At 58.1% G+C, this 22,094-nt stretch overlaps 1 protein-coding gene across 1 annotated transcript in view; it reads left to right on the forward strand.

Annotated features, from left to right (window-relative positions):
* The window catches only part of NTRK3 (neurotrophic receptor tyrosine kinase 3), a 315,656-nt gene that overhangs the window by 57,480 nt on the left and 236,082 nt on the right, over window positions 1-22,094 (forward strand). The window contains exon 4 of the mRNA XM_036278049.1: window positions 106-177. Within this exon, the coding sequence (XP_036133942.1) occupies window positions 106-177 (72 nt within the window). The remainder of the gene's footprint in view (window positions 1-105; window positions 178-22,094) is intronic.

Genomic DNA, 22,094 nt, shown 5'->3' on the forward strand with positions numbered 1-22,094 from the left:
CCGTTCACCAGGGCGGCTGCAGGGCCTGACCTCTTGCCAGGCCCAGCCCAGAGCAGGTGTCCCGCTGCCCCCTAAGCCCCGCTGACCCTGTGTCTCCGTCTCCAGGACCATCAAGAACTCAGGACTTCGGAGCATCCAGCCCAGAGCCTTTGCCAAGAACCCCCACTTGCGCTATATGTGAGTAGAGCCGGGTCCTGGGTGCAGGGGGCGGGGGCCGGGCAGCTCGTGGCAGGAGAGTCCTGGGCAGCGAAGCTGTGTGCCCGGGGCAAGGCCCTCACCTTCTCTGGGCCTCGGATTGTGCCTCTTAAAGTGAGGGGTTTGGACTCGCTGCCAAGGTTCCTGTCCGAAGGAACAGCTAAGTACCCGGGGTCAGAGGGGGTCCTGACTCCCAAGTTTGTTCGTTTTTCATGAAAAGTTTGCAATTTTATGGGAATGTAAATGTAAGAAATTCCGTTCTTATAGGATGTGGCCACTAGACTTCTAGAGCGTTTGCGGGTCCATAAGTGAATGTGTGTGTCGGGCTGGGGGTTGGGGGGTGACGGAGCGCAGGGCCAGCCCAGATGCCGTGTCCGAATAGACTCTGGGTTCAGTGGAGAGCAGCCCAGGGGAGTGGGGACACCACCATAGGTCACACAGCTTTGGGACAAGCTGAAGGTCACATGGCCTGGCCAGGGCGGCTGTCTCTCCTCCCCCCCTCCGCTCCCCTCCCCGCCCTGTGGGCGCTGCAGGGCCGCCTGTTGGCTCTGGCTGCACCTGTGGGGCAGACACCCATGACCTTGGAGCTTCCCCTGCAAGCCCAGCTCTGGGCTGAAGACAGGGATTCGATGGGAGGACCACCCCTGCCTGGCGAGACGGTGGGCTTGAAAGGGACCCTGGGATGGGTGATCGGAGGGAACGCCAGCCTGCTGCACCCCTGGGGTGCTCACTGTCCGGCCGGCCCTCCTCCAGGGACGGCGGCCATCATGGACACCACTAAGCACGTTCCCCAGGAGCAGAGATGCCACAGGAACCGGGTGGAGGGGTCTCGTGTGTTTGGGAGGAAAACGTCAGAATGGTTTTCAGATGAGTCTTTCCTCGGCCCACCTGAGAGCTTTGTGACAGAGGCACTTTGCATTCGCGACGGAAGGGCAGCCGGCTGGGTGGGCGTCTCACAGGGAGCGGACGAGCGCCTAAGGGACACTGGGGAAGAGGCAGCGAGGGAGGGAAAGGAAGGGAAGAGACCACAGAGAACTGTGGGGGGTCCTGGCCTCACACCCCGGCCTCCGTGTTTTCCCAAGCACGTAGTGTGCACTTGATAAATATGCATGTATTTTTTTTATCAGTTGTGGCCGCCCCTGCCTTGTGCTGAACTTTCCTTCATTCCTCTGGAAACAGCACATTGCATGGCCACTGCTCACGGCCCGGTGCGTCGGCGGTGGGGGACCGCGGCCTCCCCTCTGCGCTGGCTCCTGGAGCCCCAGCCCCGCCCCCCCTGAGCCTTCCCGATGTGCGTGCTCTGCAGCTGCAGGCCGGGGCCAGATGCTGCAGGTGTTTATTTTATCGGGGATCTGAGGCTCGATGCGCAGAATCCCAGGGGAGGAAGCTTCTGACCTCCGAGAAGCCTCCCTTTTCGCACCGAGTCACACAGAGGTCGCAGAGCTAAACGCCTGCAGCGGACCAGGTGGGACGGTGCCGGGAGGACCCCGGAGCCCCTGAAGGAGCAGCCACGAAGCCGCCCCAGCTGGCTGCTGCCGTGTGGGGCCGGGCCTCCTGCTGCCAGACTCGATTTATTTATTTTTTCTCCAAGAGGAGCTGGAGGTCTAATGGAACCTCTCAGGTTTTAAACCCTGGCAACTGAAAGTAAAACCTCTCACGGGCCGAACGAGACGGCCGTGGGCAGAAGGTGGCATGTGGGGTGCCCGTGTCCTCCAGGGTCATATGGGGGGAGAGGGGCTCTCCGTGTGGGAGAAGCCCTGTCCCCTTTGGACCGTGGCTGGGTGTTCGTGCCCCAAGCCTCCTAGGACACTGTGTCGCCTGCCGCTCTCACACTTCAGGGCCACAGGAGAGGGGGCAGGGCTGCATCCGGGGACAGGTGTCTGTGAGACGTTGGGTGTACGGGAATGTCTTTGACTTACCCTTGAGGCTGCGGCCCACCGTTTCTTTGGGGATGATCTGCCATCTGCTGGGTGGTGACAGGCTGGTGGGCTTTGCAAGCTTCCCAAGGCTTTGGGGTCAGGCTCTGATGTACCAGGAAGCCTGCCTGTGACCTTGGGCCCTGTCTTCTCCCGGGACGCATTGGCCACCTCCTGCCCAAGCACTTGCTCAGGTTGCAAGGAGGTCACGAGCGAGAAAGACGGGTGACTGGCCGCAAACCCGCAGTTTGGGCCCGGCTGCGCATCGGGGGTGAGGGGGGCGCTCAGCGTGGTGCGAAAGGTCAGCACCTGGCTGGGGGGCTCCGGCAGGCCCTGGGGGTGGGGGGCGCCCGGGGAGGAGAGTCGAGAGGTGGAGGAGTCGGCATGACTCCCTCGATGGGTTTCTTTCTGAGCTTTCCCCATTCGTCAGGACAGGCCCGCCACCCGGGCATGGGGTTTCCCGCAGCTCCGGGACTGTCTCTCCTGGCAGGCGGGCCGGTTCCTCCGCTCCGGCAGCACCTTCTATTTCTGTCCCCGAAACGCATTTGCAAGTCTTCAGGCTCCAGCTGAGCAATCACAGGGAGCGCTCACTGGGCTCTGATTGCCAAACCCGCAGGGCGGGCGGCTCTCTCCTCCCCCTGGGAAGGTGACAGGGAGTCTTCTCTGCGCAGAGTCAGAAGCAGGGAGTGAAGTCATGGCCCCTGCGCTGATGTCAGTTACCCAAGTGGTTCTGCTGGGCTCCCCTGGCCCCGTCCCAGAGCTGCTGTAATGTGAGTCACTGTCACCCTCTGTACCTGACCCGGAACCAGCGGGGTGGAGCTGGGACCGAGCTGTGGTCCACAGAGTTGGGTCCCGCTGCGAGGTTCATGGGGGACTGACCATCCCCTCTCGACAGTTTCGGTTTTATTGTACATGAAAAAGTGCATTGTCGGTTCATATACATCAAGGGAAGTCCTTTTGGAGAGATTGAACTATTCTTTTTTATTTATTTATTTTTTATTTTTATCCTCACCCGAGGACATTTTTCCATTTTTTGCACAGATACAGTGGGAGGGAGAGAGAGGAAGAGAGAGAGAGAGAAACATCGACGTGAAAGGGACACATCGAGTGGCTGCCACCCACACGACCAACCAGGGCCGGGGACAAACTGCAACCGAGGTACATGCCCTTAGCGGGAACCGAACCCGGGTCTCTCCGGACCGCAGGCCGATGCTCTAACCGCTGAGCCAAACCGGCCAGGGCATCTTTTTTATTTTTTAATTTTTTTTTCTTTATTGATTTTAGAGAGAGAGGAAGGGAGAGGGAGAGAGAGAGAGAAAGATCGATGAGAGAGAACATTGATTGGCCGCCTCCTGCACGCCCCCCACTGGGGATCGGGCCCACAACCTGGGCATGTGCCCTGACCGGGAATCAAACCGGGACCCCCTGGTACATGGGTCAATGCTCAACCACTGAGCCACACCAGCTGGACATAGACTGGACTGTTCTTGACCCTCAGATCCTTTCCCTGATTCTAAGAATTTTGCATTAAGGATTCTTAAGGATTTTCCAAACGGACACTTGGGATAGCTAGTTGCTCACCTGTGACATGGGCGTCTCCATCGTCATCATGGTGCCTGTCTCAGGGGTGGGATGTGGTCAGGGCTGAATGACAGGAGGCACAGGTGCACTTAGCCCAGGGCCGGTGAACAGTCAGAGCGCAGATGTGGCGAACGCTAACGATGACACTAGTTGTTGTTGTTACTGGTGGGGGAGGGGCAGGCAGCCGCCAGTTTGTTCTGGAAAAGCCGGACTTCTGTCCTGCACAGCAGCCCTTCTCTCTGGGGACAGGGATTCTCGTATCTGCAGTCTCCGGTGCCTTCCTTGAATACGGACAGGAGGCCCTGGTCGGGTCGTGCGGGAGGCAACCAATCGATGTGGCTCTATCACATCAGTGTTTCTCTCTGCCTCTCTCTCTCCCTCCCTCCCATTCTGTCTGATAATAAGTAAAAAACTATCCTCATGCGCCCAGCCAGTGTGGCTCAGTGGTTGAGCGTGGACCCCTGCATCAAGAGGTCGCTGGTTCGATTCCCGGTCAGGGCACATGCCCAGGTTGTGGGCCCAATCCCCAGTGGGGGGCCTGCAGGAGGCGGCCAGTTGATGTTCTCTCTCATCGATGTTTCTCTCTCTCCCTCTCATTTCCTCTCTCTCTCAAATCAATAAAGAAAAATATTTTTTAAAAAAGGAGAGAGGCTCACGCTGGTTACAAACTTACGAGGTGCCCAGGTGCCTTTGCAACTACGACCTCACTCCTCCCAGGGACCGAAGGTCGGGTTCTGCTGTGCCCATTTCATAGATGAGATCACTGAGGCTTGGACGTCCTGGTGGGACACCCAGGACTTGGCCTCGGATCCCTTGGACTCTGACTGCCATGTACTTTCCTACACCCTGGACCTGTTTTGTCTCTGTGTCTAGTTTTCGTAGTAAGAGCTCTTCATGGGAGGGGCAGGGATCTTTGCAGGAGAGAGAGAGAGAGAGAGAGAAAGGGAGAGAGAGGGAGGGAGAGAGAGAGGGAGAGGGAGGCTATTTTCCCCGGGGACTTCGCACTAGCCATTCGCAGACGGCTCTGTTGCAAAAACCGGTTTAGTGTCTTTTGCTATTCAGGTCACACGCTGTAACACTCGTTACATTACAACCTGAATATCTTTATTATAAAAGATTTCTTAGCATTAGCCTGTGACCCACTTATTTCCAAGAATATAGGATGCAAGAGTCCAGCGGCAGAAATATTTCATCTAATCCCTTAGCTGTCGTGGTGGGATCGCTGTCGTGTTCAGGTGCTTGCTCTCCCCCCAGATGCTCTAGAGGCCTCGTTAAGTCGTTTGTCTGTGTCCTAAGCCAACGTACGTGTGGTCTTCAGCGGAGAGGCCAGCCCCGATCGGACCCGTGTGGGCGTGTGATGGGGTGAGGAGAGGCGGGTGTTCTGATCTGGGCACCATCGTGCCAACTGTGCGATGTGCCCCAGGAGAGAACGTCAGCGACACTGAGCCAAACCGGCCAGGGCTGTTCAGTTGTTTATGCTCTGTCCCCCAGGAGGATGTGGACTCCCACAGAGCAGGGTCTTTGTGAGGGTCCCTGCTGTCGCCCCAGCACCCGGAACCACGCCTGGCACGTGGCAGGGAGCCCAGAGCTATGGTGGAAGGGATGGGTGGCTTGGGTCTAACTGGGTCATCCTGTGGGTGACAGGAGGGGTGTGCGGCGTGGAGGGGAATTCTGACCAAGACCTCGTGGGTGAGAGCTGGGTCAGGTCCAGAACTCAGGACCTGGGCCTGTCTATTGACATTCCTTCCACCTGGCACCCTCGTGACCTTTCTTGGGTCCTCGGACATCTATGTATGGCAGCAAACATTGCAGTCCCCAAGAAAAGGGTATATACCCTGGATGGTTTGGCTCCGTGGTTAGAGCGTCGGCCCATGGACCGAAGGGTTGCGGGTTTGATTCCTAGTCAAGGGCACGTACTTGGGTTGCAGGTTCGATCCCAGCCCTGGTCGGGGTCATGTGGGAGGCACCCAATTGATGTCTCTCTCACATCAATGTTTCTCTCTCTCTCTCTCCCTCCCTCCCTCTCTCCCTGCCTTCCACTCTCTCTAAAAACCAATGGAAAAATATCCTGGGGGGAGGAATAACAAAAATCAATCATCAATAAAAGAAGGGATATATGGGCAAACATCCTATGCAAAGCACTGATATGTGGCACTGATATTATGACGCAGATAAATGGGACAGTCACATTGCAACACCACTCTGCTGGGGGGTCACATGGAAACGCACAACGAAGGCCACTCATCTCCTTGGTGCTCTCCTCATACGCCTCTCCCTGCTCAGGAGCCGTCCGACCCGGTGCCTGCGCTGCTGCCTCTCCCCGACGCCCATCATGCTCTTTGCTGGTCTGGGTGCGCGGTGAAGAGTGTGCGTCCTTGGACCAGACGGCCCGAGTTCAAACGCTGGCTCTGTCACTTACACCTGTGCATCTTGGGCAACTTACTTGACGTATCTGCCCATCTGAGCCTTAATGCCCTCATCTGGGCATCATTAGCCAGATTAAACAGGCGAGTTCGCGTGGAGCGTGGAGCAGAGCGTCTGGCCCATGGAAAGAGCCCAGTATATGTTAGTTGTTGTTGCTGTGCTATCCTTTAGGGGGCACTGTGACAGTCGCCTCGTTGGCCGCTGAAGGAATACCTAGAGAAGTGCGAATCAAGACTCTCCTGTGTCCTCCCCTTGCCCCCAAGGTGCTGCGTGCTGCAGGGGGTTCATCCACGTACAGGACGTGGTTTCTGTCCTCGGAGAACTAATCACCTGTTTACGGGACCTGGGGCCAGGACAGCGATGGAAGCTGTGGATTTCTCCGTATTAGAAGCCCCACGTACACACACGCACCCCACCTTCCTCACGCTGTCAGGGACGGGCAGGCCTCTTCTGGACCCCACGTTAAGAGCCCTGGGCAAGGACGTCCTATAAAGTTGAGGGGTGGCTGGTGGCTGGCTGTGTGGTTTACACCTGGCTGGTCTCAGGCCCTCAATGACGTGATAAATGAGGTTCACATCAGGCCACGTTCTCAGGGCATGAAGCCTTCACGCTGTACAATCTCCACTACGGTTAAGTCAGGAATGTACTGGATATGGGGTTTCCTTTTGGGGTGACGGAAAAATGTTCTAAAACGGGGATGGTTTCAGAACTCTACGAATGTACTAAAAACCTTTGACTTGGACACTTTATTTATTTATTTATTTATCCTCACCCGAGGACATGTTCCCGTTTTTTGTTCAGATAGAGCGGGAGGGAGAGAGAGGAAGAGAGAGAGAGAGAGAAACATCGACGTGAAAGGGACACATCGAGTGGCTGCCACCCGCATGACCAACCGGGGCCGAGGACAAACTGCAACCGAGGTACATGCCCCTAGCGGGAACCGAACCCGGGTCTCTCCGAACCGCAGGCTGACGCTCTAACTGCTGAGCCAAAAGGTTGCAGTTTGTCCCCGGCCCTGGTTGGGGTCGTGCGGGTGGCAGCCACTCGATGTGTCCCTTTCACGTCGATGTTTTTCTCTCTCTCCCTCCTTCCCTCTCTGTCTGAACAAAAGTGGAAAAATGCCCTCGGGCGAGGATAAAAACAAACAAACGAACCAACGGGAAAAGGTACGCAGGAATGAGGGGCTGTGCCCAGTGCGCGGCAGGCGGGCCACTGGGAGATGCCACAGCTCCTGCCACCTGCGCTGTCATCTGTCCCTTGTCCTGCGTGAGAACGGTCCCGAGACACAGGTGAGAGGGACGCTACGCACGCATGGCTTTGGACCTTCTCGAAGTTACGTGTCCAGAGAAGTGAATCGTAAGCAAGTGCGGCCCTTCATCAGAGGCTGTGGGTGATTTGTGACCCAGCTCACACGTTCGACCCGCTGCACAAATGCTTGGCCTTCTCCAGTCTTGCCATACAAGGCAGTGCAGACGCCCCTGGTTTAGGGTGCGAGTGTGACGCCAATCAGAGGCAGGCTGGAGCGCCCCAGGAGGCCACAGTGGGCGTGGTTGGACGGCCCCCCGAGGGCTGCGCACCACCCCTTTGCTGGTTGGAATTCCCCCCAGAGCTGTTCAGACACACGTCCACGTTTCCACCGAGTCCGGTCGGCAGGTAAACTCAGGGCGAATTCCAAGGGAGCAGGATCTGGGTGTGCAGCCGTCTGTCAGCGGAGTTAGATGTCTGCAGACCTGATGACCGGGGAAGCTTCCGTCGGGACTGTGCAGGGGTGTGTCTGGGTGGGGCCAGGAGGGTAGAAGATGCTGAGCGTGGGCACCTGCGTGGCTGTGGGTCGTGAGCGGGGCTTGGGGCCACACCGTGCACACTTGCTCTTTCTCTGCAGTTCTGCGACCTGGGCTGCACCGCTTCCCCCAGGCAGCCTGTTCCCACATCTGTAAAACCAGGCGGTGTTACAAACGGCCCAGACTTGTCTCAGGGCGTTTTGGGCAGTTCTGGATGAAGGGTGGTGTCTGGGCTATCGAGGGCAGGGCCAGACAGAAGCTGTTGTCAGCTGATTTCGGTCGTCCCTGGAAGGGCAGGCGTTCTGGGGCTGTGGGTGCCAGGGACACAGCTGTCTCCACTTACGGATGGGGAATTTGCGGCACAGGGCACTAAGGGACTTGCCTGAGTTGATACAGCTGCTAAGTGGTAGAGACAGATGCCAACCCTAGGTGGGTTGCCCCTAGAGTTCTTTCTTTTCTTTTTATCCTCACCCGAGGACATTTTTGCATTCATCTTCAGATAGAGCGGGAGGGAGAAAAGGGGGAAGAGAGAGAGAGAAACATCGATGTGAGAGAGACACATCGAGTGGCTGCCACCCACACAACCCCAGCAGGGGCTGGGGACAAACTGCAACCGAGGTACGTGCCCTTAGCGGGAACCGAACCCGGGACTCTGGTCCACAGGCCGATGCTCTAACCACTGAGCAAAACTGGCCAGGGCGCCCCTAGATAACTCCCCTCTACCCCACTGGCTGTGGCCAACTCGGGTCCCACCGGGGCTGGTGTCAGTTCCCCTGAACCCAGCTGGAGTGGGGGGTCAGGCGTTGAGCCCCAGAGCAGTGCCCCCCAGAATGGGGATAGTGAGGGCGGAGGACCATGGAGACTGCCAAGGGGGTGCCTGAAACCAAGCCCTGCCTTGCGCCTGCTCCCCGGCAGGGTCTAGGGGAGTGGGCGGTGCCCCCCAGTCTGCTGGCTGGCACTCAGGAGGGCCGTTAGCCGAGGATCACAGAGAGTGGTGGTCAACAAGAGAATGACCGAGCACGTAGAGCTAATGTGTGGATGCAGTAGGCTTCCCGCCCGCCACGTGGGGGGAGCATGGGGCTCTCTCCTGTCACCCGCTCTGGCTGTCTCTGGCCACTGTCCCAGGCAGGGCCACGTCTGGGAAAGGAGGACATGTGGGCGAGATTAGACCAACTCCGAGGCCGCCGCCCTGACGTCCCGAGAGCGCGTGCCGATGTTTGCCGCTCAGCACCTGGAGCCGAACGCCACCGTGTCCACAGGTGACACTGGGTCCTGCCTCCTTCTCACTCCCCAGCCCCGGTGACGCCGACGACACCCGGCCGAGCCTCGGTGGTTCCTTTTCCACATGGACCCTTCTCGCTCCCCTGGAACCCCAAGTGTGTTTTGTGCCCTCGAATTCACTACACTCTGGCTCTGCAGCCGGAAACTCCCTAGCCTCCGTCCACTGATCCGCTGTCTCCAGAGGAAGCCAGTTTCCCGTCCCTCACGTCCTTGGTCTCCTGGTGATTGCCCCCCAGGGACCCGAGAAAATACCTGTTCACCAGCGAGGCAGGGAGCGAGGTCCCTAAATCGAGTTTCTTTTATCTTGTCCGTTTCGTCTCTCCTGCAGGCTCCCTGCAGGCCTGGAATGACTGATGTCCCTCCCGGTCACTTCTCCCTGTCCGCCCTGACCACCCATGGCAGATCCCCCCTGACCCAGACTGTGAGGCCGGCGTGCTTTTGATACGTTGCGTCCTCCACTCACCCCAGAGGCCGTGTTCGTTCGGGTTTTGGGAGTCTCCCTTCTCTGGGATCCCCTGAACCAAACTGGAAGGGTTTCGTGGTGACCTTGTCAGCGCCGCCTCCCCCAAAGCTCAGGTGAACGCTGAGTAAACGCCGCGTTCATCCAGGGCTGCGTGTCCCCGGCCTTGGGGATTAGACCGCGTGCCCACATTTTCCAGCCTGTTTATTCTCCGTTGATTATTCTTTTCTTTCCTCCCTGCCCTCAGGCTCCCCGGCTCCCCATTTGTCCACATCTCTCTCCTCCATTTTTCTTGTTAAGGACAGATTTAGAAAACGCGATTAGTCTCGTGCTATTTTGGAGTCGTCATTAATTTTTGCTCCTCTCCATTCCTCAGCAGGCTGGCAGCCTGCTGTCTCTTGCTCCCTTGTTTCTTCTTGATGGATCTGCGGAGTCCCTGGCGGTCCCCGGTTAACCCCTCTGCCTCCTGGGGCTGCTGGCCTGGGTCCCGAGGGGCCCAGAGACCACCCTGTCACCACCGGGACGATTTCGGGTTGGAGGGTGGACTCCCCAGGAGCATTTAGCAAAGCCTGGTGTTCCTCTCTGGGGGAGGGGCTGCAGCAGGGAGGGTCCCCTGGCTGATGATGACAACGGGGAACCTGAGGGGGTAGGAGGACTTGTCTCGGGGGCTGGGGTATTGGGTGAGGACTGTGCCGGGCAGGGGAGCCACGTGCTGTGCACCAGGCCCGGCCGTGAAGGAGGAAGTGTGGCGTGTGTGAGGGACCCCAGGGCCCCCCCCACTGAGCCTGGCGTCCGCAGATGGCGTGGCTCCCCACCATAATCTTTCCCTGTACACAGCCGTCAGAGCCCCCTGCCAGCTCTCCTGTCCCCCAGGCTGGTCCTGTGATCTGGAACCTCTCTGGCCAGGGCCGCAGAGGGAGAGCCAGAGCCAGAGGTGGGGGGCTGCAGACGAGCCGGAGGTGGGGGGCTGCAGGCGAGCCGGGCCCTCCCTGCTCCCCACTCGCTGCAGACGGTCCACGTCGATGCCTCTGCGCCTCCTTCCAAGGGCAGCCTCCCTCCCAAACCAGTGCCGCCCCGGGGCCTCCACGTCACCCCCCTTCCCCCCGCGCTACTGGCAGCGGGACAGCTTCAGCCGATTATTCAGGTTCTCCCTGCGCCTCTGATGCTCCCAGGCTCCGAGCCAGACTCCCTGCCTTTGTCTGCCAGGTGGGTGTGCTGCCTGGGCAGAGGCCTGGCTGGGACACCCCGGGGACCCCCAGCCGGTCTCCACGGCACCCCACCGATCGGTGCCCGTCCCAGTCCCTACCCCATGCTGACCGGTTAGCGCCGCCTCCCAGCTTAGCTCAGGGCCAGGACAGAGTTCCCCACGGCGCTGCCCCCGATGCTGCCCCATCGCCTTCCTCAGGCTCCTGGTCTTTTTCTTCCAGCGCACTTGACCCAGCACGTGTACATCCGAATCAAATAGTCACACTCGTAATTCTGAGACGTGTGCTGTCCCTCCGGGGCGGGGAGCTCCCCGAGGCAAGGCGTCCTCCCCGCGCTGAGCCCAGCCGACACTCGGCGGGTGGACGGGCGGACGACTCCACGCGGGAGCTGCGTGACCACTCGCTTCCCTCTCCTCACTGGGCGGGTCCGGAGCCCAGAGTGTCCAGCGGGTTGGGCACAGCCCCGGGGCAAGAGGAGGTGGGCTTCTACCCGCGCGCACGAGCAGCCTGGCCCCGGGCTCAGCGGCCCTGGTTTCGTGCCGTCTCGGTGCCCCTCAGAGCCAGGTGCCCAGCAGCGTCCGCTTTGCCACCCACCCACCCACCCGCAAACTGAGAGGACGCCTTGGTCCTCCTGCCCTGTGCCGCATCGGTGAGCCCCGCTGTGCCCCGGGGGCCCGGAGGACGGCCCCCCTGAGTGTTAGCTGCCCGCCGTCCGTCCGTCAGCAGCCTCTGCTCAAGCCAGTGAGGCCGGTGTTTGCAAAGAGAACCGCGTGCTTGTCATGCATCGTGCAGAAAGAAAACAGATTAAGGCCTCGTAATCACACAGCCGGGCACGTTCTTAAATACGGCGAAGGCGTTCGGGACTCCGTTTAGAATATTAATAATCGCACTCCCCAGCCCTGACCGCAGCAGCTATCTGTCTTTCTGCTCCTCCCCTCCCTCCCCTCCCTTCTGCCTCCCAGTCCTCTTCGCCTCTTCGGTGTGGTCTCTGGTCTTTCCAGGGAGCATCCGTAGCATTTGTTAGGTGACTTCATCCCCCGGGGGCTGTGCTAGGAGGTCCGGGCCCTTCCCAGCTGCCCCGACGTGGCTGAGCAGGTCAAGTCACCGCCTCTCCTTGAGCTGGGTCTCCCCCGTGGCGAGAAAAACCATCTCCCTCTTAGGCTTGTTTTGGGACTTGGATGAGATAAAGCATGTGCAGTTCTAGCACACGACGAGTTCTGTCTAGATATCGGGTCCTTTTCGTAGCCCTGGACCAGATCAGAATTTTAGGGAGGTTCTTATTTCTGTCATCCGGACTCCCTCTTTCATTGACGTGCCTGGAACATGCCAGGTGCCTGTGAGGCCCCCTGAGCAGCTATGAAGTGAGGAAATGTGTGTCTTTGGGGTCTAGGCCCTGAGCAAGATGCCCTCATCACCAGCATGACTGTGGTGCTTTTAAAGGGGCCGCTCACAACTACCTCTCACCTAAGGTGCAGTGTTGAGGTGAAGTAGCAATTACCGCCGACCCCATTTATCATGAAGGACACGGAGGAGGACTTGTCCAAGGCCACACGGCAGAAGTCTGGGCCAGGACACCGGTCTCCGACTCCAAGCTCACTGGGCTGTTGCCTCAGTCATTGCTGACACCCGGGAGGGGACTCACCTGGTTACTGGGTCTCAGGGTCTTGACGCTGCTCTGAGACTTAACCATTCGTCACCACGTGGCTTCCTTTCCCGCGACATGGGAAGCACACGCCAACGTTGGTTTTCCTGGTGACATTACGGGAGCAGGGTCATTGCCGGACACGAACTCAAATGTAGTTGGAAAACGTCCAGGTACCGTTGGGCGCGAAGTCTCTGTTAGGTGACCGCATCCATAGAGCTGCGATGGGCCTGTCCGAATGCAGGTGACAGGTGCCTTGGAGATGCCACCCTGTGGCAGCACGGTGACTTGGGGATGGGAGGGAAGGAGGAACGAAGGCAGGATGTGGTCCAGGTGGAGCTGGGACGTTCAGTCCAGCTGGGAAGATCACATTGCTTCCTCAGGCCAGGGACAGCAGTCTGTCCATGTGCTGGCTGGTGATGCGCCGTGTCAGGCAGAGAACGTCCTGTATCCCAGGGATGCCAGGGAAGGATGCTCCCCGAAGGGAGATGGGCAGTATTACACGGGAAGAGAGACAGAACTCACGCACCCCGTGTGTGCGCACACACGTCTTCGGAAGCAAACCGTGAACAAAGCCAGGAAAAGAAGAGAAGACGTATTTCATGGGTTATTCTCTCTGCTAGGCACTCTTCCAACAATAACCATGCTACTCACGCGATATTCTGACTGCTTTACACATGGGGGCTTTGGGGCTGCGAGGTTGTTTACCTCACCCACGGTCCCATCGCTCAAGTTATGGATTCGTATCTATACGCGTCTGTGCCTCCATTCCTGTTCTTCCTATTGCACCAACGTGGCAAAGTTAGCGCACCTCTCTGGGGGTGGTCGGGAGCCCCACTGTCCCGAAGGCATATTGAACCATTGTTTCTTCTTGGTGGAGAAACTGGCACCAAACTACCACTGTTTTCCTCACCCAGTCCCTGGGGATTCAGCACCATGGCCAGGGCTCGGGGAGGACTCGGACCCTGAGCTGAGACCAGGAGAGAGGTTCCCAGGCCCTGCCCGCTGCCGCCTTACCTTCTCTGTAGCATCCTTGCAGCTGCTGGCGGCCGACCGCGTCCTTGGGTGCCAGGTGGCATGTGGTGGACAAGTGGCCTGCTTTCTGCCCGCCCGCCCAGGGGGATCCAGATGTGAGCGGGGACAGGGATGCGAGACAGCCCTGCTCCTTCAGCTCCCCTCTCCTCAGCCCCAGCGCAGGGGGAATGAGGACTGTGATTGATGACTCTGGTTGCCCCGGACGGGGAACTGTCCAGGGCCAAGGGTTTGGAGAGGGAGCTGAGCTGGAGAGGCATTCTTTCTGCCAGGCTCTGCTGCCAGGGTCTGTGGTCCAGGGCTTGCTGTGCCCCTCACTTCACCAAGCTTGTCCTGTTCCTGTTGACCGGGGCCCACGGCAGGTGGATTTGTCCCGTGCGTGCTCGGGAGTCGTCAGAGGGGGACAACGGGGAGAAACGCAGCAGACGGCGAGGTGCGCGGCATGCCTTCTTCATTCTCGCGAGGCTTCACCCGCATGCATGGCACGGAGTCCCTGGCCGGAGCTCAGGACACCTTCGGGCCTGTGTGTGTGTGTGTGTGTGTGTGCGCGCGCGCGCCAGTACCCGTGCAGGAGTGAGCTAAGGGTGCAATTCCGGAATCAGACACACTGATTCAGGCCCTATTTTAACATGACCAGCGTTGTGACCTTGAACGAGTCACCTAACCTCTAAGCCGTGACTCATTATCTGTACAGTGAGAACACATCATCACAAGAACATGAACCATTAAAGTTTTTGGGGACGTGCGGCAGCCTAATATCTTCAAAGCACACACGTGATTCATTCCTAACAAGTACTCTGTAAATGTTACCCATTACTTGTCTTTCTCGGAAAGTTATTTCTTTAGTTCATTCCCATTATTGTCGATGATCCTGGGAAACTCCCCGTAGCAGGGGAAAATGATTACCAAGGTAATGAATTGTTTGCACTTGTATCCGAAGCTCAAGGTTTTAAATTAAGTTGAGATCAGCCATAGTGGTGCCGGTGTGAGGAAGATCGGGTCGCGTTGGGCAGCCTGTTGGGTGCGAGGTTTGTGAAAATCAAACCATTCCGTGACATTTACCTGCGCGCTCTTATGGAATAACGCTTGTCACCAAAGTGCAAGCTGTGCCTTCCGCTTTGTGGAAAGAACTGTGAGCAGAGACCCAGGTCACAAACCCTAGTGTGGACGGCTCCCCGGGAATGCCAGCCTTTGCCAGGCCCGAGCACCCACGTTCCCTGAGTCTCAGTTCAAAGCGTCACGAATGCCCTGTTGCCCCCAGTTCACGTCAACCCTCACGCAGCCCGGAGAAGGTGAAGAAGCAGCTGCTTGAGAACCTACGCGGAGCCAAGGGGGTGGGGGTCGGCCCGGGTCCCATACATTCACCATGCCGTTCGATTCCCATCCCATCTCCTCCTGCGTCAGCTCCGTGGACTGTGCCACGTCTCCACGGGAGAGAGGAACAGGAACGGACTCTACTTTTCCCCCCAAACGCTTTGTGGAATTGGACAGCAGCGGCCAAAAGGCTGCGCTTGGCGTCAAGTATAGAAAACAGCGGTGGAATGACATTGTTGGGTGAATACATGAAAACCTTGAGCCAGGGGGCCAATAACAGGGAGGGAAGCAGAGAAATGCAAATAAGAGGAGAAAAGAGGTGTGTCCAGTGGACACTAGCAGGGGGTGGACGGGCTGGGGTGGCCCCTCCCTCGGCCATGGCTGTGTGGGCAGCCGAGCGGGAGGCCAGCGCCCCTGGAACGAGGAGAGCGGTGATGGGGGACCCCAGTGGGGCCTTGGAGACGGGCAGCTGTGGGGTGTGAGCTCTTTAGCAATTTAGAATAAGCCACGAGCCCGGCCGGTGTGGCTCAGTGGTTGAGCGTTGACCCTGCACCAAGAGGTCGCTGGTTCAATTCCAGTCAGGACACAGGCCCAGGTTGTGGGCCTGATCCCCAGTGGGGGGCATGCAGGAGGCAGCTGATCGATGTTTTCTGTCATTGATGTTTCTCTCTCTCTCTCTCAAATCAATCAAGAAAAAAAGTAAAAAAAAAAAACACAAAGAATAAGCCACGAAGGGAGAGGTCTGTGTGAGGACAGATGAGAACCTGGGGATAAGGGGCATCAGGACTGGGCTGGGTCTCCTCAGAGTCCTGGGGTCCTGGGGCTGCTGCTTCAGGGTCTCTCGTATCTATAGCTGGACCTTCTTGCAAATGCCCTCTGACGTGCCCTTTCTGAGGGTGAGAAATAACTGGATATTCTACAGCCAGGGCAGATGCGCTGGGCCGGCTGACCGTGTGCATACAGGGGCTGTGGGCAAGCGGACTGCATCCCACTACCCTGTGTGGCCAGCACGGGTTCGAGTCCATGGGGAATGTTGAAATTCTGAGCTGCAGACAAACCTTTCAGACAGGTCTCCTCCCCCAGATTCTCCCAGAGACAGTGAATGAACAGATTCCCAGGAAGGGACGTGGCCTGTGTACCCCATGCCCAGCCTCGCCGGCACGCGCTGCGTACTAGAAAGGCAGTTGGAGACTGCTTTTCGATACGGTCAAGCTGGGATGATACAAAAACGTATTTTGTTGAGAGAATTTGCTTATCTCTTTTGCTGTGTGCTGTAAACCAACACCCAGAAGTGTGCGAGGCACGTAGTAGGTATCCAGTGACATTGTTGTGCAAACAGGGACACTTTGGAGGGGGAAAAGGGACCTGACTGTTAGGATGCCAGGGTGACCGATGTGAACTGGGGATGTGGTCTGCAGACCAGGCCCCCTGCCACCCTGTACTTGTTGAGTGAATGACTCAGTCTTCTCTCCTTGGAGCTACCTAGTGACGTTTCTTATGGGTGTCGCCTCCTTTAATCAAATCGCGTCCATTTATTCTCGGGTGCATTCAACAGATATTTATGGAGCACCTCCTGCGTACCAGAAACACCAAGGGACAGAGAGGGGCTGTGATTTGACCCTTAGGTGGCTCACTGTCTAAGACAAAGACACCGCCGACAGATTATTTGACCACGTGACAAGCGACGGGCAGAGCGGTCTGGGAACACATGAGTGGAGGAACCAGTGATGTGGACACAGTGGTCAGGGTGGCTTCTCGGAGGGAGTCACGGAGGATGGTCGGGAGTTTGCCCAGAACTCCGGGAGGGTCAAGGGGTCATCCTGGGCTAACACTCACTCAGCAGCACCCCAGTGCTGGGTGCTGGGCACAGAACGGTGGCTAAGGCAGGCAGGCCCTCGATCCCGCAGACGGTGGACTCTCTGCCATCGGATGTGATATCATGTCATCCCTCAAGGGTGTGGTGGGGGAAGGGAACCTGGAGGTTGGGCGTCTGCCCCAGAAATGGAGTCGGGTCCTTCCTGGGTGCCGGCCCTGGCCTTGCGCTGGGGGAGGGTGGCAGACATGCACGTGAGCTGGGCAGGGGAGGCTGGTGCCCTTCCAACATCGGGCACCCTCCACCCTGCCCTTCCTTCTCTGCTGTTGCTGTCCGGACAAACAGAGTGGCACAGGACTGGGCCAGGGCAGCAGCTGCCCGTGTGTGCAGAGGTGGGAGGTGCCGATATCTCCGTCCACCCGCAGGTGTCGGGACGAGGCTGGGTGGCGGTGGTGGGTAGTCGGGAAGCCGGAGCAGGAGCAGGGAGCTGGGCCACTGCTTAGAGAAAGCCCATCTGCCTCCCCATCCAGAGTTGTCGAATGTAATATTAAAATGTTCCCTCATTATTTTCCTTGGATGAGTTTGGTATCCTGATGATATTAATTATTCTTAAAGGTCAACAGCGCTCTCTCGAATCCCCTTCTGTTCTATCATGTAATCAGTTAATTAATTGGAAACCGTTTAGCAGCGTCTGCCGAGCACGTTGTCTGGTGTGGGGGTTCTTCTGGGGTTGCTCTCGCGGTGATGGTCCCCTCCCCGTGCCTGCCTGCGCCCAAGGATTTAGGACCCAGAGCCCGGGCCCCGCCCTCCGCCTCTCCCCATCCCGTGGTGGTCCCCCTGCTCGGTTCACAGTTGCGTTGAGTTGTTATCTCATCAGCTTCTTCCTTTGTGAGTTACTGGGGTCTGCAGACCATTTTCACTGGGTGCCTACACACGCCCGGCAGTGCGTGGGGGGCCTGAATGTTACTCTATTCAGTTCTCACCATCACATGCATGTTCCTGTTTCAGAGGAGAGAAGGGTGAGGCTCCACACAGTGAAGCCCGGCCGGTGTGGCTCAGTGGTTGAGCACTGACCCAGGCACCAAGAGGTCGCCGGTTTGATTCCCGGTCAGGGCACATGCCCAGGTTGTGGACCCGATCCCCAGTCGGGGGCATGCAGGAGGCGGCCAGTCGATGTTCTGTCTCATCGATGTTTCTATCTCTCTCTCCCTCTCCCTCTAAAATAATAAAGAAAAAAAAAAAGAATCAGAGAGCTAGAAAGTGGGCCAGAGAGGATGGAGCCCCCGGAAGCCCGGGTCCATGCTTGCTGGGGTGCTGGTGCTCCGCAGTGTCTGGGAGCAGGAGCCGGCCTCCCCCGGAGGTGGGGTCCTGGTGGGGACGCCCGGTCCGGGCGCTGCTGGTTCATCACTGCCGCCAGCGTGTGAAAGGCAGCCAGAGCCCTGTGACTTCACGTGCTTCTACTTTGTTCACTGTCTCTGAGACCTGCTGTGTGCAGAGGGGATTCCTCAGCAGCTTGAGGGCAGAGCACCCCTGAATATGTCCAGCCCCCCCAGCATGAGGCGGTCACACTGAAGTGCCAACCTCTGCTAGACTCCCTGGTAGCCTGGCATCTCTGTTCCTGCTCAGACCCCTTGCCCGGTTCCCTCCTGTGGACACGCTCCAGGGTGCTCCAACCGGGGTGTGTTGTCATGTGTGTGACTCCCCAGAGCCCCCCTGCCTGGGGCCTGGTCTGCCATGGAAGGGGGAACACGGAAGTCCCTCTGCTTGGTGGCTCTCCCGCCGTTCCCTTTGGGCTCCTAGGGGACGGACTGCCATCCTCCCTGGTCCCAGGTAGGCCAGGGGACACTGGGAAATTTCACGGAGGCTCCCCTCTCAGAGACCGGGACGGGGTGGTGGTGGTGGTGACAGCAGGGTGGCATTGTGAGCACAGGAGGTGGAACCCCAGTCGTGCAGTTCCTCCGGCCACTTCCGGCAGGTTGTAAGGCTGCAGCCGGACTGCTGGGGTTCAAGTCCTGGCTCCCGCGGCGGCAGCTGCAGACCCAGGGCGACGTACCCAACCCCCTCGCTCCATGATCTCCGCTCTGGAAAGGGGGGGCGAGGAGGATGGTTGTAGCGTTTAAGGGAGATCTTGTACGTAAAGCCTTTAAGGAGAGCTGACGTGGCACCAACTGCTCTCCGTGCCCAGCCTGCCACGCCCCGTCCGGTCCTCACCAGCACTCGGAGGAGTGCCCTCTTCCTGTCCCCGGTGTACCCTGGGGTACACAGAGGCACGGACTGGTCACACAGCGCCAGCGGCAGGCCGGGCACCCGGACCCACTTGCTGCTGGTCCTGTGGGAACTCCGTGGGGTCTGCACACCTTCACTGACACTTCCTGTCGTTCCGGTGCTGGAAAGGTTCTCAGGCGGAGGAGAAACGGCTCTTTGGCTTCAAGGAAAGCGGTCTGGTGGGTGAGGCCACAGACGCACCGCTGTCACTCAGCCTGCAGGCTGAGACGGGGGCTGCCGTCGGTGCCCAGGCAAATGCAGGAGGAGGGAGAGGAGGGCAGGTTCCCGAGGGGCGGGCAGCTGTACCCGTGGGGCTGGAGCAAGGGCATGAAGGGCACAGAGATGGAGAAGGGCCGGGAAGGTCTGAGGGGCAGCCAGCGCGGGGACACCCTCTGGGTGGGGGTCTGGAGGGTGGTTATGGGGAGCAGGCTGAAGAGTGGGGGAGGGAGGTGGTGGTGAGGCTGGGAACGGGGGGCTGGGGTCATCACACAGAAAGGTGGAGTCGGGACCTGACTGGGTGCGTCACGCACTCAGGAAGAGTCCAGCGATGCGTGTCCAGGGCTGGTCTCCCCCGTGTCCCGCCGCGGGCCTTCACCCCTCAGCACGTGGCAGGACCCGTCCCCGCTCTTCCTTCAAGAGGACACTGGAGCTGCTGCAGGGTCGGTGGGGACAGCCGGAGGGTTTTCCTTCCCCAACAAGCCCTGTGACTGCTGGACGAGGCCAGATGGGCGTCTGGGAAAGGACCCCCGACTTCACTTCGGGGAACTTGTCGTTACATTTCTGCACCTGTGACTGCGCCTCCCCACAGATGGCCGCCGTGTGCCGGCTCCTAGGCGGCCCAGTGCCGCTCTGTCCGCCACGGCGCCGCGGCCACCTGCAGCCACCGAGCAGCTGAAACGTGGCCGGTCCAAACCGAGATGTCCCGTGAGTGGACGGGACACACGGGCTCCAGACTGGGTTCCCCAAAAGGGAAGCACACGAAGTATCTCATTCTTACGTTTGAGATCGATCCCATGGCAAATCGATGGTATGTTGGCTGGATTGGCTTCGGTCAAATAGATGAATTCAACTAACACCAGTTCTTCCATTTCGCTTTTTAAAACGTGACTCCTGGACGAGGCTGAGCAGCCTGCGTGGCTCGCTTTATAGTTCTGTTGGCAAGAGTAGGGATCGGCACACTTTTTTCTGCCAAGTGCCACATGTCACAGCCCTGTGGGCCATTTGCTTCTGTCACAACTACTCAGCTCTGCCTCTAACACAAAAATGACCTGAGTTGGTTTCCTGTTGCTGCTGTAACACATTGCCATGGACCGTGAGGCTTAAACGCACCAGTTTACCGTCTTACACGTCTATAGGTTAGACGTCCAACTCGGGTCTCGTTGGGCTACAGTCCAGGTGTCGGCAGAGCTGTGTCCCTCAGGAGGCTCGTGGGAAGCTTCGGTCTCCTTGCCTTTCCCAGCGTCTAGAGGTGCCCTCATTGCTTGGCTTGCGGCCCCTTCTTTGTCTTCAGGATGTTGCATCTGTCTGTCCTTTTCCCCATGGCCTCATCTCTCTGATTTCCTGTCTTCCTCCCTCTTCTCCTTTTAAGGACCGTTGTGATTATGTTGGGGCCACGGGGTCATGAAGGACACTCTCCCTGTCAAGGTCCATTTTTCTCGTCACATCTGCAGAGTCCCCTTGGGCCTGGAAGTTGACATAGTCCTAGGTCCCGGGGACCAGGATGTGGACATCTTTGGAGGACTGTCATCCCACCTAGAACGTGGACATAGGCAGCACGCACATGAACACACGTGGCCGCGTCCCTATAAAACTGTTGACAGAGACTGCTGGCCGTGGCTCGCCAGACCGCTGGTCTGGACCGTGAATGACTGTGCACCCAATGAGAATGCGTGGGTTTCCCTCCCCCACCACCCAGCAATTCTCAGACACCAGCTAATGTCTTGCAGTGCAACTCACTTCTGATACTGCCTCCCAGCGCCAGCATCAGACTCCACGGACTAAGGCTCGGTTTTGCGAGATGCCCCACTTCAGGTGCCCCTCCTACACCCAGGCCGTTACCCATGCTTCTGGGTTGGCTCCGACCCAGAGGTTCCCATGATCCTCTCCTTCGGTTCGATGAATTTGCTGGAGCAGCTCATTGGACCCGGAAACTCTTTCACTCACTAGATTATTGGTTTATTGCAAAGGATGTTAAAGAATGCGAATCAGTAGCCAGACCAGGAGGTACGTAGCACAGGGTCCAGAGCTTTGCTCCCCGTGGAGTTTCGGGCCCGGTCAGTGGCACCTGGGGGTATTCAGCTTCCCCACCCTGGAAGTCCGTTAAACCCCCTTCTTTTGGGTTTTTATGGAGGCTTGTCGACAAAGCACGGTTGATGAAATCACTGGCCATTGCTGGCTGAGCTGACCTCTAGCCCCTCTCTCCTCCCCGGAACTCGGGGGGTGGGGTTAAAATTTCCAACCCTCTCCCCATGGTTGCAACCTCCCCATCTTCAGGAGGTTTCCCAAAGGCACCTCATTCTCTGAAGTCATCCCAGGACCCGCCGCTAAGAGACCAAGTGTAACGGAAGATGCCTCCCTGGCTCTTATCGCTCAGGAGACTGTGAGCCCGGAGCCACAGGCAAAGATCACGTTCTCTGCGTGGGCAGTGTTTTCGGTAGATTTCGCCGAGAAGCTTCTGTGGCCCAGCAAGTGTGGGAGACTCAGTCGGCCTTTGAGTAAAGGCTCTGAGAAGTGAGGTGGGGCGAGCCTGTTTAACTTTGTTTAGGAGAACATTTTTCAAGCAACGTGATTTTTTTTTTTTTTTTCTTCTTCTCTTTTAATACCCATTAACATTCTGCAGACCTTGGCTTCCCAAGAACTTACTCTGGGAAACCCTGGTTTAAGCCAGCACAGGCCTTGGAGAAAAGCTGTCTCCAGTCTCCTGATCGAAGGTCAAGACACCAGTCACGCCACTTGAGATTTGATTAGAGAAAGCATTTTGGCTTCATTAAAGTTCATTAAATGAGCCATCCAGTGTAATTTAGCTGAATAAAAATGGCTCAAATGGCTTTAACCCCCCCCCACACCCCCTTTTAGAGCAATTTAATGGAAGGAAAAGCAAATAGATCGGTGACGTAGAAGAATATTTCTTGGTCTTCGAGAGGAACGCGGCAGGGCCTGGATGTCAAGGGGCCGGCTCACGGGGC

Source organism: Molossus molossus, unplaced genomic scaffold, assembly GCF_014108415.1.
Source record: "Molossus molossus isolate mMolMol1 unplaced genomic scaffold, mMolMol1.p scaffold_m16_p_24, whole genome shotgun sequence".
NCBI classification, from domain to species: domain Eukaryota; kingdom Metazoa; phylum Chordata; class Mammalia; order Chiroptera; family Molossidae; genus Molossus; species Molossus molossus.